The sequence below is a fragment of the Nyctibius grandis genome, chromosome 9, assembly GCF_013368605.1.
Source record: "Nyctibius grandis isolate bNycGra1 chromosome 9, bNycGra1.pri, whole genome shotgun sequence".
Classification (NCBI taxonomy): domain Eukaryota; kingdom Metazoa; phylum Chordata; class Aves; order Nyctibiiformes; family Nyctibiidae; genus Nyctibius; species Nyctibius grandis.
The window spans coordinates 18,957,507-18,971,962 of record NC_090666.1 but is presented as its reverse complement, the minus strand read 5'-3'; the positions used below and the strand labels follow the sequence as shown (position 1 = coordinate 18,971,962).

The window sequence follows — 14,456 nt, the reverse complement described above, 5'->3', positions numbered from 1 at the left end:
TGCCAGAAGTACAGAGTATTTCCATTTCTGTCTCACATAGGGTCATTATGAACTCCTCCTTGAATTGATATTGATCCTTCAGCTTGCAGAAATATTCCTCCAATTTATTTTACTTTTGTTGCCATAGGAATTGTTACTGAAGGTACAAGGAACAAAATGAGCTGATTCAGAATGGGATCCACACATAAAAATACGACGTAAAGCATCTGCAGTGATAGGCTGACACAGCAGATGCTCTTTAACCGTTTCAGGTCCCTTAAAACCCAGGGCTGCGCCAGCAGCTGGGAAGACCCAGCCAACCACTTGGGCATTTCTGTGGCAGCAGCCTCCAGCTTTGCCTGGTCATAATGGACAGCAAACGGCTTTCTGCTATGGAAATGTCAAAGACCAGCAAATATTTCAACCTGAAGGCAAAGTTAGAACATACTTTGTCCCTCTTCTCAAAACCAATCCTAACCTTTGGACCTGCTCAAGTTCAGGATTGTGCTTCAGCCCTTCTCAGACACTCCTCGAGAAGAAGGCTGCTGAGAGGGGTGAAGGACCAGCAGCATGCCAAAACCTGCTCACCAGGGAGAAAACAGGGGCTGAATCTGGGAGAAGGAAGGAAAGCAATAAGAAGGACAGGACATGGCAGAGGGTTCAGCCAGCTCAGCCCCCTCAAACTGGGGGAAATTCCATCAAAGGAGTGGCCAGAAACTACTTGAAGAAGGGCTGAGGCGCCTCCTATTAATGCTATCTGGCCAAGCTCTCACCAAATTCAACAGGCAGAGCGACGCCAAGGACAGCTGCTGGTAAGGAAAGATTTGGGTAACAATCTAGCTCTGTTTTCCTCTCCTTACAGCTGCTGTGATAGGGGTGAAATTTTCCACCTCTGCTGCCCCAAAGCTGAATGGAGCCCTGGAGAGAACGAGTGTGAGCATGGGTGTGCATGCATGTGGAACCTGCATTTTCACACCATTTCAGTTCCTGCCTGCTTCTCACTTTGGTTAACATTTGAAAAATCCATTTCCCAGAGTGACTTTTTAAAGAGAAAGATTTAAAGCTTGAAGCCAAAGGGACCATCTACAATTTTGTTTGCTTTTGGTTTTGCTACTGGATAAAAAGAGGAAAAAAAAACCACTCCAGTGGGTAGCTTTCATTTTACCAGCTGCAAAAAAAAGTCTGTTAGGAGTATGCTTAGGAGAAACAGTTAACAAGAGTTGGTTTATCAAAACTTGCCTGAGCCTTTCAAATGAGCACAGCTCAATGGCAGATATGAAAGGCAATGTCTTAAGACAGAAATTGGGTCAGCGATCTGCAATAGTGTACTTGCCAGTGTGATCAGCGTGAACCTACAGGTAATGGGGACATCAGGATCTCCCACATATGAGGATGGTGGAATGACCGGGGTGAAGAAGCAGCCTGTGGAGGTTTGGGGAAGCAGAAAGACTGGGTCATAACAAGGACCATAGACTGTAATTGCCGTTAAAAGGAAAAAGAAAAAAAAAAAAGAAAATCAAGTGATGTACTTAAGTCTTACTTTCTATACCCTTAATGAAAGGCACTGTTTTTAAAATGGTACTTCTATGCTTAAAACATAAAGTTTTAGATAGACAAAATGTTTGCCAGGAATCCACCTTAAATTACATTTTGGTTTATTTGCTCTGTTTTTAGCACGTTCTATCTAAATATATATCTATATCTTAAAATAAAAATAAAAGGAAAGTAATAATCAAGAGTCATAAATTTCAAGCAATATCACAAAATCCCTTGTTAGCTTTCTGAACGCTAAATGTCTCCATTGATTTAACAAAACGAACAAGGTCTGTACAATTTCTGAGAAGACAAACATGATCTAGTAACAGATTGGTATCTCTCTTCTTGGGGCTTTTCAGTGCATTTATTTAATGGTTTTGAATGTACATTACTTAACAGAAACATTAAATGCCAGTGCTTTGCAACAGTTTTGTTACTGTCTCTTTAAAGTAAACAAACAGAAAAAATACATTCAAAAAAGCAAGGCTGTTCTGCTTATGTGATGGCAGAGGCTTTGGGCAGTGGCAGCACGGACTGCTCCTGCTCAGAGACGTTACCCAACATCAGTCAGCTGTCACCAAAAGAGTTGCACGGAAAGCATTAAAGGATAAAAGAAAGCGGGGGGACAACTGAGCAAAATGCCACACATGCCAGCTAGTCTTTCCAGAAGGAAGACACCAGAGTATGTATATTTGGAGGAGGAAAAAGGGGGGTAAAGAGCGCTAACATAGAGAAAAACTTGACTTCAGGGGAAAAAACAGCAGCTCTCTCAAACTTGTTTAGCAGGTTCTCATTCCTAATGTAATCTGACTTTTGTGTTGGTGGTGTTTTTTGCCCTATTTCTTTGCTTTCAAAGAGAAATGTAACAAAACTGAGGTAGAAATAATGGTGGGCACACTCCAGCCTGGAAGATTTCTAATGGATGCTAAATGAAGATTGCATTAAGGACAATGGAGTCGTACATACACTACAAAAACGCAACTTTACAGTTTGGGAAGGGAAATAAACGTACTTTGAGGGTTCTGTTTTGCTTTGTTATTTGTACTGTTTGTTTGGTCACAGTCCACTGCATTGCTATAAACAGCTCTGCAACCCATAGCTCTGCCAGCGACCTACACTGATCCCACTCCCTACAGCTTCACCAAAATAACCTCAAAACTGCGACTGGAGCCGCACAATAGAGGTCAGCAGCCACAGCTTGAGGTACTTTGCCTCTCGGAGTCCCACCAAATCTCATGTTTGACTGTTTCGGATGCTAACATAAACCGATTAAGTGGCTCTTTTTTCATCTATGCACCTTCTAAAGACTGTATCACACAATTATCAAGGAGCAATATGCTGAAAACTCTTACAGTTTGCCAACAAGAAAAATCATTCTGCTCTGGTTTGATCTGACAAATTTGGCAAAAGAACCATTTCTGAACACTGGGAAATCCTTCTGTTTCTATTTTTAAAAACTGTAAAGCTTCAGTCATATCACACTTTATTTTTTTCCTGGATACATTCAAAGTAATTTTCCTTGCCATTTTCCAATTGTTGAGGTAAACATACATATTTAATATAAAGTAACATTGAGCCTAGCCTATAACTCTCAGCAGTACATAGTGCTTTCAACACATTCCTTTGAGGTACTGTACAAATCACAATCACTTTCCTGAGTTTTTGCAGACAGAACATTAAAAGAAATGAACTGCAGAAATTAAGGTCCAGATTACCATTACCCTGTTTTACCTGTTCTTAGTTTAACACCACAGAACAGACAGGATTGAGGAATACTGTTGCTCTTAGAATAGCAAAAATCTGGTTCTCTGTCGCAACACAACCGTTCATCTCTTTAGTCCAATAATGTTTGAAGTTAAAGCTTTTTATATTAGCACATGCCACCAATGTAATTGTGAGGCAAACAAAAAATAAAGCACCACTTCAGGCACTTGACAGCAACTAAATCTCAAGAACAGCAGAATGGAATCAACACACAGGGTTCATGTCCTTCTGAAATCAACGCACTTGCACCTTGCTCCTTGGTGAGTATTGTCTAGCTTGAACAGAACTGAGCATCAACATGCGCTTTCTGTCATGTGTGGCTTTTTCAGATCAGCAGCTCTTGTTTGATGCACTTTTCCTTCATGTCTACCCTGGCTCTTTAGAGGCAAGGTAAATTGTAGTCTTCCCAGTACCCTTTGCAATTTTAACACTATTGAAAAGGGTTCTCTACCTTATGTAGCAGGTTCTGTGTGTGCCAACATTCATTACTTTTTTTTTTTTTTAAGTAGTATCACTGACTGCAACCAAACATTTTGTTCCATTCAACATATGTATCAAGCTCTTTTTGAGATATGCTAGGCTGTATCTTGCAGAAAGCATTTTCAAAGTCTTGATATGTAACTGGCCTCAACTGGCTGGGCATAATGGCTGAAAGGTCTGTGGCTGGCATGGCATGGAGTGGGCCCACCACGGCTTCCTGACACAAGTGAGCCACATCTAGTCCAGAAAAGCCTTCTGTGCGCTGGACAAGCAGTGCAACCTCCTTGTCATTGAGACAGTAATTGTGCTGTGAGAGCAGTTGTACTATTATCTGGTGCCTCGCTGTGCTGTCAGGAAGTGGGATTAAAAGTCGTTTCATGAAGTACCTTCGAAGAGATTCATCAATTTCTTCCGGTTTACTCGTGGCGCAAATTACTACTATTTGGTCCTCAGCAGAAGTCAGTACAGTGTCCAGCTGCATAAGGAACTCTGTTCTCATCCGACTTACTGGACTGTGTTCTTCGCTCACTTGAGAAGAAAGAAGCATATCAATGTCACTAACAAAAATAACCGAGGGCTGGCGACACCTTGCCACAAGGAAGGAGGCATGGACAATTTTCTCTCCTTCCCCTAACCACTTTGTGACAAGGCCAGAGCCGGTGATTTTGAAAAATGTAGCCCCCAGCTGACTAGCTATACATCTGCCCATTAATGTTTTGCCTGTTCCCCGAGGTCCAAATAAAAGGATGCTCCGAGGTAGAGCAGTCAGTCCATTGAATGCATCTGACCTCAATACTGGCCATAAAACCTCCTCCTTAATGACGGCCTTTACTAGATCTAGGCCAGCGATGTCACTCCAGTCCACGGGAGGTCCTTGGTTGATAATCTCATTGGTAACAAGGTCAATGAGGTGTGTGTCAGTATTCTTCAGTTGCTCGTCCACAGAGTGGTTGGATGAGGTAGCTGCACGAAGTCCCGGGCCTTGCATTGGGTGAGAGAGGAGCTGCCTGTGCTCGTCACCGTGCTCATTCATTACTGGGGAGGTATACTTCCCAAACGAGTCACTCGATCTCGAACCCAGTGAGTTTTTAGCAGTACTATAGGATGGGGGTGTTAGAGCCCTACTGGACTGGCTGCTGAATTTCCTTTGCTGTTCAGAGGACATTAGCTGCTTTGTTGGCTTAAATGCTAAGGATGATGTTTCAGCACTTCTGTCAAAACCATTCCCCCTGTTTGCATTTGAAATGCTGTTGTCGGGCATTCGATACATGGGACTCTGTGTAGATCTCTGTTGGCCATAGCTGTAATTTCCATAACTGGAGTCCATTTCTCCTTGCGCTGCCATGTAGAAAGCTTTCCTTTTGAGAGAGCTGGCTGAACTGTTTGTCAGAGCAGATGGTGCGATGGGCGTCAGACCGTGGCCCTGGTAGGAGTAGCTGGGGACGGTGGTCGGTGGCAGAGGGGTTGGAGCAGGGATTCCTGAAGGCAGGTATGCTGAGGGTGGTGGTGCACCCCCAGGGCTGTACCCAGGGCCAACAGCGGTTTGGGGAGGATAACTGGCGGAAGTGTAGCTGTAACTGGAGAGGTTAGAGGTCCCGTTGTAGCCGGGGACGAGGGCTGGTGGTGGCGGCGGTGGAGGGGGCTGTAAAAGTCCCGAGCTATGAAGGGGGGATGGATGAGGGGATGGAAGTGCAGGTGCCGGCTGGCCACTGTAACTGGTATGCAAGTACGAGCCATTGTATCCTGCGGCATATTCCTGAGATGGGAGCCCTGAATGAAGACTGGGAACGGTGTGACTTCCGCAGGTGCTGCTGGAGTAACTGGGTTCAGCGAGGTTACTGACCACCCCAGGAGAGCTCCCGATGCTGGCTGAGACGTCTGCGGGAGGGAGGGCTGCACTTACCCCAGCTTTGCTGGCAGCGATAACGTCTGGGACGCAGTTCATGGGATACACGCTCTCAGAGTTCAGCGACGGCTGCCAGGGCTCACTTTCATTCTTCCGGCCGTTCACCAGCCCTGAGGGAGCATCAGAGTAATTGCTGAGAATGGGCCGCTCGGCCGGGCCTTCCAAAATACCGGAGTATTTTTCTGCATACTTTTTCAGAAGATTGGAGGCGGTCAGAGCCGAGATGTCGTCGTTGGCCCAGGCGTACTGGTAGGTGCGCTGCAGGTGCCCCCTGTAGGCTTCCACCTTGTGGGCAGGGGACCGGGTGGTCGAAGTGATATCAAAGTGCTGTTCTGGCCACTGGGCATGCTCCGGCGTCCACTGCATCTTCAAGCCTAGGGCAGCAGGAAAAAATAAAGTTAACAGCGAGCTTGGCCTTTTTCAGATGCTTTTAAATGAGTTCTCAAACGTACTGTCTGTGAACTTCTTCAGCTCTCTGAAACACTGTACTTAACACCACAAATCCTTAAGGAAAGGAAATGCAATGCCCTTGTGAAGCAGTATAAACTGCTTGGTTTATCGTAGGCACACACATGTGAAGCCACATTTTTTGTTGACTCAGTAGGGGGATATTTGTTGGTTTAAAAAAAATATAGGTAACGCCAGATTTCTCAAAGTAATTAAATAAGACTTCGTACATTTTAAATAGTCTGTGTGCAGATTTATTGTTAACATACAAGGCATCCAACTGCTCTGTCCTCTCTCATCACTGTTTCGGTTTTATATTTTAACCAATATAAAAATCTGAGACACAGCTGACAGATCACATCTAGGATACCTCTCTTATTTGGTACTGAACACCTAGTTAGCACAGTATAATGCACCCTGCGCAGAACAATATGACACAGACATAGCAGGTCATTCCATAATCCAACTCTCATCTAAAGTGGTCCACGACAGTTTCAAATCTGCTTCGTGGAGTGCAGCAAAGCAATCTCCCAGGCAGCGCTCCGTCGCTTTCATCACACAAAGCCTACAACTCGGTATGAATTACAACTGGCTCCTTTCTGCCTCTCAGTTCTGTTGTTGAGGCTCTGGAAAAAAAAAAAGCATGACTTGTCTGTCGGTCTCCTTGCTTGCTCTCTCTTCCACCCTGCGCTGCCTCACAGCCTCCAGGGTACAAAGAAAGAGGGTTAAAAAAAAAGAGGGAAAAAAATATGAAGAAAAGGAAAAAGAAAATGAAGCCAAGTCCCTAAAAGTTCTGTGGCTTCCACAGCTGGCTACAAAAAAAAAGTATCAATTAAAAAAAAAAAAAAGAAAAAGGAAAAAATGCAAATGTCATTTTAAAGCAATTAATCTTGTAAATAATGTGACGTGAATTATCCCCCATCCTCGTAATCCACCGCGTGCAGTAAAACCAATTTACAAGTGTCGAGATAACCCCCTCCAACTTGTACTTATGCATGGCAAATACATTGCTGATTTTTGTACAGCTGTATCAAATAGACCTCCTTAATCTCTCTCGTATTACCAAAAGTGATTTTTGCAAACTGTCTTGTGCCCTCTGGCACAGATTCCCCGATAAGAAGAAGGTCTAGTCGGAATGAAGCATCTGTGGCACTAGCTCCCCTCTGAATTACTGCAGTCTATTTTGACAGCTTCTACCCCCTCCTGTTTTTCTCCCCAACCCCTTTAGCTCTTCGTTGCCTGACTCTGGCATCTGACATGGCCAGCTTAGCCTCGCTGAGCTAAACCTAACACAGCACACAGTTTGGTAACAGAATGGCATGTTTATTCCCTTCTGACTTCCGCTTCCTTGTTTGCAAAACCACTGCACCAGACACTGGAAGTTAATTAGCAGGATGATGCTGTGCTAATTGTGTTAATTTACAAGGTTTTAGTCAAAGAGAATCATGCCAGGGCTGGCACTGCTGTCATGCTTCTGACTTAATGATTAAGAAATACTGAAAACAAGGTGGGAAGGATTGCAGTAATTACACAATAAATGAATAAAGCAACAGATTCATTTGCAATTACATTTCATTGCAGTTGCACTCATTTGCATTTGGATTCTTCATTTTTATTTTTGGATTCATGTATTTGCAAACCACCAAATCATTTAATTTTAGCCTGAAAACTGCAAAGTACCTCTAATTGAGCCTTCCATTTTATTAGTACAAGTACTGCAAATCTCAGTCCGCAGGAGAATGCCATTGATTACTTGTGGATATTTTTCTCCTGAGCATTCTCTTTCTCTCTCATTTTTCAAACACTTTGACAACTCGAGAAAAATGTCTGTTAACAATTATACAGTTATCCTACAAAAGTTAATTCAGAGAAGTGCTTTTGACAAATGCAGCTTCGAGACTGAGTTTTTGGCAGATTTATTTCTTTCATTTAGCGTTAATATTTTTTGCTAATTGTTTCTGATGTTTCAACCACTGCCTTTCAGAGGGGGTAAATATATCATGAAATTGGGTGAAATTATAGAAATCATGCTCATATGAAAAAAATGTAGTTTTAATGAGAAACTATCAGAAGCTATTCAGAAATCATACTTTTGTTAAATTCAGTGGGAAATCTGAAGAGCAAATCACCAAGAGCCAATTGCAAGTAATCAGCATCTAAAATTCTTCTAGTGTCATGGGATTTACTTCAAGCTTTTTTGAAAGGAAAGAATATTAATGTTCCGGTAACATAGAACTGCCTAACAGATATATAAGTTCATTACACCTATTAAAAAAAAAAAAGCCAACTAACCAAACAACAAAACCTATCCATGTTCTGTGATATTGGGCTTATAAGGTTACTAAAACACTGAAAGCTTCTGTTACAGAGATGATGAAGAAGTGGAGGAGATTGATGCTTCACTAGATATTAATGAAGGGATGCCATGAGAAAGACTCTTCACAAGGAATGCACTAAAGCAGCAGTGAATCTTTTGAAAAAGAATGTAAAATAGGCATGGATGGAGCAGAGAACCTGGCTGGGCTCGTACTTGTACTGTAGTTAATGAACATGCTTCTGGCACATTGTCTTTAATAGCTTGTAAAAGAAAAACTATTAGATTGAAAGAGATAAAAGAATGCACTAGGTCAGAGCACGACAACATATATCATACGCTACCCACCCAGCAAGCTTTACAAAATACCTTTCACAAATACTTTAAAAATTTCATCAATTGGTCTTTTTTATTTAGAATGGATTATGCGCTTTCAAAATAAAATAATTCTCTTTCTAGTCACAGTGGGAAGATATACTTAGATGGTGTAAAAATTCTATTCTTTGAATTTTATTTGTCTAGATTAATTCATTTTCCTTATTATGAGGCTGCAAAAGAATGTCAGAAAATCTGAATTATCCATTATAAGAGGAGAGGGGAAAATCACATCATCACCATTCTTTATTTGGAATAATTGCTAGATAGACCAGTAGTTTCACATTGTCATGCTATCTTTGGATATGCTCACTGCACAATAATCGAAAGTTTATTTATTGATGCATATTAAATACCAATGCATTTAACAAAGGCTGTAAAGGCAGGTTTGGGCTTTGATTAGATAAGCTTAAGAGAACAGGACTGTTCTCATCCCATGAAACATGAGCATTTATTCCAGCACATTGCAATCATTAGTGTTATTTGGAAGCACAGGTTAATAGTTAACCATAAGCATATTTTTTGCATTAGTATGCAGTGAAGAAATCTGTATTTACATAGTGTCCACTGGAATGGTCTGGACTGGGGGGCACAAATAGCCATTTCCTCAATTTGATATTAATGAAAAAAATCAGCAAACTTCTGCTAGGTTTGACTCCATTTGTTAATAGTTCAATAATTGTTTGACAAAAGTCAAATGTCTGATTTGGGAGAAAAAAACAGAAGATGTAGTTTCTTTTAATTATGCAGATACTTCCCCCTCCCAATTGCTTAATGTTTGCAGCCACTTCCTCTCCATATTTTAAATTGCATTTTTAGTTGCTTTTTGCTTGAGCTGATACACCTTCCTGCATTTCTTTTGTTAGGAATCCAAATGCTGATATATAAACTTCTAAAATCGGGTAAATAAGGGCATATTTAGGGGTTGCTTTTATTTTTTTGTGTAATTTAAACTCTGACATAAACCATGGTCCTGCAGACAGTGTATTTGCTTAATAACTTACTGAGAATCCAGAAGCAATGCAAGGCTGCATGTATTTTTTAAAAAAAATCTTTCCTAACTTAGGAATCCTCTGACCTATTGACATTTCTGAACTGTGTAAACTCTGCTGGTACGGGCTGTAAAAGGCAAAAGAAAAGGATTCTGTTCTTTAAGTACAGGTATGCACTTATCAGGGAATTGTTTTTAAGATAAATTTAATACATTATATAGGAGAGGCAGTGTTGGCTTTTTTAGCAGTATCTATTTTTCCTTGTCCTGACAGCCCTGCTATACGTCACTCCTCCATAATTCTTCCAGTTGGACCTATCTGGATTACACATAAAGTAATTATAGTCAACAATTTCATTATTCAATTGCTTTGAACCAAGTGTTTGACAATTTTTTCCCTCTAATTTTGTGCACTTAGTTTGAAAATGTAAAATCTAATATATAATACTTCATCAGTTTCACATACAATAATTCCATATGCCAGAAATCCACTTACACATTCAGATTTACAAATTACAATAAACAAAACAACAAAAAAAAGAAAGAATGCCAGAGCTAGGAAAAAATAACGTTGTAATCTGAATGCAAAAAGGAACAAGCAACGTTCTACACATCCTGGATGTCTAGTGGGGCCCAATACTGCTGGGAGCTCGAGTGAATTTCTGCATACAAAGAACCCTTCTCCGCTGGTGCCCTCAGTATCAGGTCAAACTGCTCAGCCCCTTACAGGATTATATCTGTTACAGAAGATAAAAATAACTAAATACCCTTTCCTTTCAGTTTAAATAGAAGGGTTTCTGTTGAAAACAGGCATGGAAAAGTCCAGAAATACTAGCTAGGACCATACTGGGTAAAAACACAGCAAAGGATTTATGGTGTCCCACAGACAAGTCCAAATGACGACAATCACCTTCCAACTAACCAACTTGGTTAGCAATGATCTGCTTTAGACAAGGGATACTGGGACTTCAGTAAACCTCTCATCTATTCATAACTCTAATAAAATAATCAAGCTAAAATTAAATCATATGCAACTGTGGTTTTCTGAAGATACCGGCAGAGGTTGCGTTGCACTTCCAGAGATGCTGGGGAACAAAACCTAAGTCACACGCAGCATCTGTGCATGACGAACTAGAAACAGGGCAGCACATCAACCTTCCCAGCCAGCTACCAAAGTTTCAGTTTAGTTCAGGGGCCTCCAACCATTCCTCCGACATACCTGAGAATAATTCTTCTTCTGTTGTGGTCTCTCTATTCCTGCCCTGTTCATCCCTGCAGTGCCTTAGGTCCTATCTAGCGTAGGTCTGCAGGTTCTTTTGGAAACATCAGTAGCTCAAGCAGATTCTTAACTTCAGGCATGTGGTTAAATATGATCTGAGCAACTGCTTAATGCGCTGCTGAAAAGGGGTAGGCTGTACCAGGGGTGAACAAGTAAATGAGATGCTTCTGATAACTGTCCATAACAGACTTGTAGGAGCACACTGTTACAAGGTAGGAAACAACTCCAAAACCACAGCTCTGAGTACCACTAACCGTCTTCCCTCTAGACTTGCAAGTGGTTGTGAACTCCATCACTTTGACTTGCTTACACATTCAGCCGACGACTCCAAAAGCTGCCTCTACCCACTGAACTGTTACTTTCAGCCCTGTCTCCAATTATTCAAGACACTGAGTATTTACACAATGGACCATAATGATTCTAGCCAAGGGATTACTTTTTGTGGACATGCAGAATTCAGCTCTGCCAAAACAGCTATTGACTTAAATAGGCACTTCACTGGAAATGTGCCAGAACTCCTCAAACCTCATACTTCAGTGAGAGCTGAAGGTGAGGATCAGGCCCTAAATCCATGTTTTAAAATCCTTCTTAAGCATGGGACAGAGCTGAAAAAAATGAGTCATGCCGTAACTGCTGTTTGAGATGTAGGACACACAACTAACTCCCTGGGTTTGCACTAAATCTGATAATATTTTGTAAGACTGCATACTGTCATATGTCCCATAACAATAAAAATCAATTCAAGATAAAACATTTCTTTTGCACTCCATTTTTTATTAATAAGCATAATTTCAGCTGTTTGAAGATAGTGCAACTGATCTCTCTTAATTGGAAACGGGAGGGATTTTGAAGAGTGGATTGAGCTAATTATGTTTTGCAGGGAAAAAAAAAAGGAAAGAAAATTATTCCCACATTTATTTTCTAATTACTCAGTGAAGACCTCTGCTCCAGTCCATGAGGAACTCCTTTGACGTCAAAGGATTCGGTGGGAAGAAGAGCCTCCAGCTGAGCTGCCCAGCCGTATAGGCCCAACTTTGGAAGATTTTTTCAGTAAGTGGCAGCCACAAACTCATGAAAACAGGCCTGGAAAGTGCTCTCAGCATTTTCTTGGTAGGGGTCTGTTCTTCCTCTTATTACATATAGCCCACGCATGCCACGCGTATCAGTGGGAGCAAGCTGTCGGCAGGGTGTTTACAATATGATTCCTACCTAGCAGGGCTAGTGAAAACGTTTCAATCTTTAAAACAAAACACTTAAATCACAAGTAATATTGAGGATCACATATATGTCAACAGCACTTAAAGATAAAAGCAGTAAGAAAAACGCAACATATTTTAGGATAGCCTAGACCGGTTAAAAATGAAATTCCAGATGTGGAATCTCAAACTAATATATCCCAATTATCTAATTTAAATACTGTCAAATGATCATTCCTTTTAAATCACACTTTCACACCTCACAACAGCAAATTGCAGTACGTTTACAGCAAATGAGTTCTCAACCTCCAAGCCCGCTCCCTGCCATTTACAAAAAGCAGCATCTTTGATAGCCACAGAGACATTTCTGGGTAAACAGCCTTTAGTGGATCCATTGGCTTCAAAGGCCTTAAGAAACAGAAATAAGGAGAAATAGGGTAGTCAAGCAAGCAAAGGGAAACTAGGTCCAGAGATGCCACTATCATATTTTGCCAGCAGAAGCAGGTTGGATCCGTAGGCCAAGCAAGCAGCAGCCCACAGGTGTGGATGATAGGGACTGCACCTACTACTTAGGTACCACACAGGACCTCCCAGGACACTGCCCACCTCAGAGGTATTCGTTTCTCTGTGGCAACAGTCCTTAAGCACAAAAACATTCTCAGTTCAGGGCTCCATCCTTGTAGCATAATCACATTGATGCACTATCATTGCGTACCATAAGTAAAACCATTTACACATGCATGTGCCAGAACCCTTCTATACAGAGAATTGGTCATATTTGTGATAATTGTACTTTATCTTTAAAATATTTTACTATGTCAATCTTCCCTCACCGTACTCATTTGCTTATAACACTTCTCTAAACCAACTAGAAAACACACTAACAAAGACAATAATTGCAGTGAGTTTTCTTTTAACCTATTATGATGCTTCCTCTTCCCAGGCTTTACATTTTTAAGCTGTTTCTGTCAAGTACCTCTGAACAGTACCATGCCTTTAAAGGACGTAGCATATTTTGTAAATGCCAAATGATTAAAACCATAATAATTTCTGAGAGAATACTCAGAAGAACAGTAACTGTAAACAAAAGTAAGCATAACTTACAAAAAAAAGTCACTTTTTGTAGTCCACTGAAAACATGCTTATAGCTATAATATATTTTTAAAAGATTTAATATACCACATAATACGCAATTTATGCCTATATAAACATGAGAACCAATATAACCACTGCAGGATAACTCTAGTTATTCTGAGAATTAAAGTATCCAAATGATAAAATATACGTAATAAATTAATATGGAGTTTGGCCACTTGGCACAAATATTTGTGCATATTTGCAAATGCAAAATAGTATAGACCTGGAGCACAATTCTGCTCCCAATGAAGTGTTAGTCTCCAATAAACCCAACTGAAACTTTCAGAAGTGCAGCAAAATGCATACTCTCTTTTTAAGTAACAAAATAGCAGAGTAGCCTTTTCCTTGGTTCCCCTTCCAGAAGTGAAGTTTGAGGCACATTTACCTTGAAAGAGCATAACACAAATCCTTAAAAGCAGCGCAGACAAAATACACTCACTGCTTTGTCGTGTTTCACATGTAATCAACTGCAGCAGGTGAAACACAGAACCCTGAACTCTTTTTTTAGCAAGTAAGTGAGAGGCAAAAGAAATTAATTTTCAGCACTAGGGAGCCTTATATGGAACATTCAGATCTTGGCATAAACTCTTCCAGGAAAAAGAAAAAACTGAAAATTATAATTTTCAAATATTGGATTCTATTATTCTTTCCATTTCTGTTGCTAGTCATGATTCAGTAAATTGTTTCCTTTTACAGGAATTTTTTTCATTCACACTTAGAATTATTCCTTGGTTCCTCACAATAAATAAAGCATGTTTAAAACCTTTTTTTTTAATGTATCTTAAATCCAGTAAGACAATTTCCTTCTTAAGCTCACTTCCTTTTGCCAAATGAAGATCATCAGGACATACCACATGTGTCCATAGGGACAGCAGAGCTAATGAATATGTATGCTTTATGTCACAACAGAGCACTCCCCTTGTTCTGCAGTATCGACCTTCTCTTATGTGAGTAAATAACAGGTGAGCACTTGTGCATGAGGATAAATGGGGTTAAAACTGCCATAAAGGGACATACTTTATTTGAACAAAGTGGGTGCACAATAGAGATTT

At 40.7% G+C, this 14,456-nt stretch overlaps 1 protein-coding gene across 1 annotated transcript in view; it reads right to left on the bottom strand.

Annotated features, from left to right (window-relative positions):
- Positions 1-3,456: 3,456 nt before the first annotated feature.
- FIGN (fidgetin, microtubule severing factor) overlaps positions 3,457-14,456 on the bottom strand; it is a 100,472-nt gene continuing 89,472 nt past the window's right edge. The window contains exon 2 of the mRNA XM_068408006.1: positions 3,457-6,039. Coding sequence (XP_068264107.1) covers positions 3,791-6,039 — 2,249 coding nt within the window. The 3' untranslated portion in view covers positions 3,457-3,790. The remainder of the gene's footprint in view (positions 6,040-14,456) is intronic.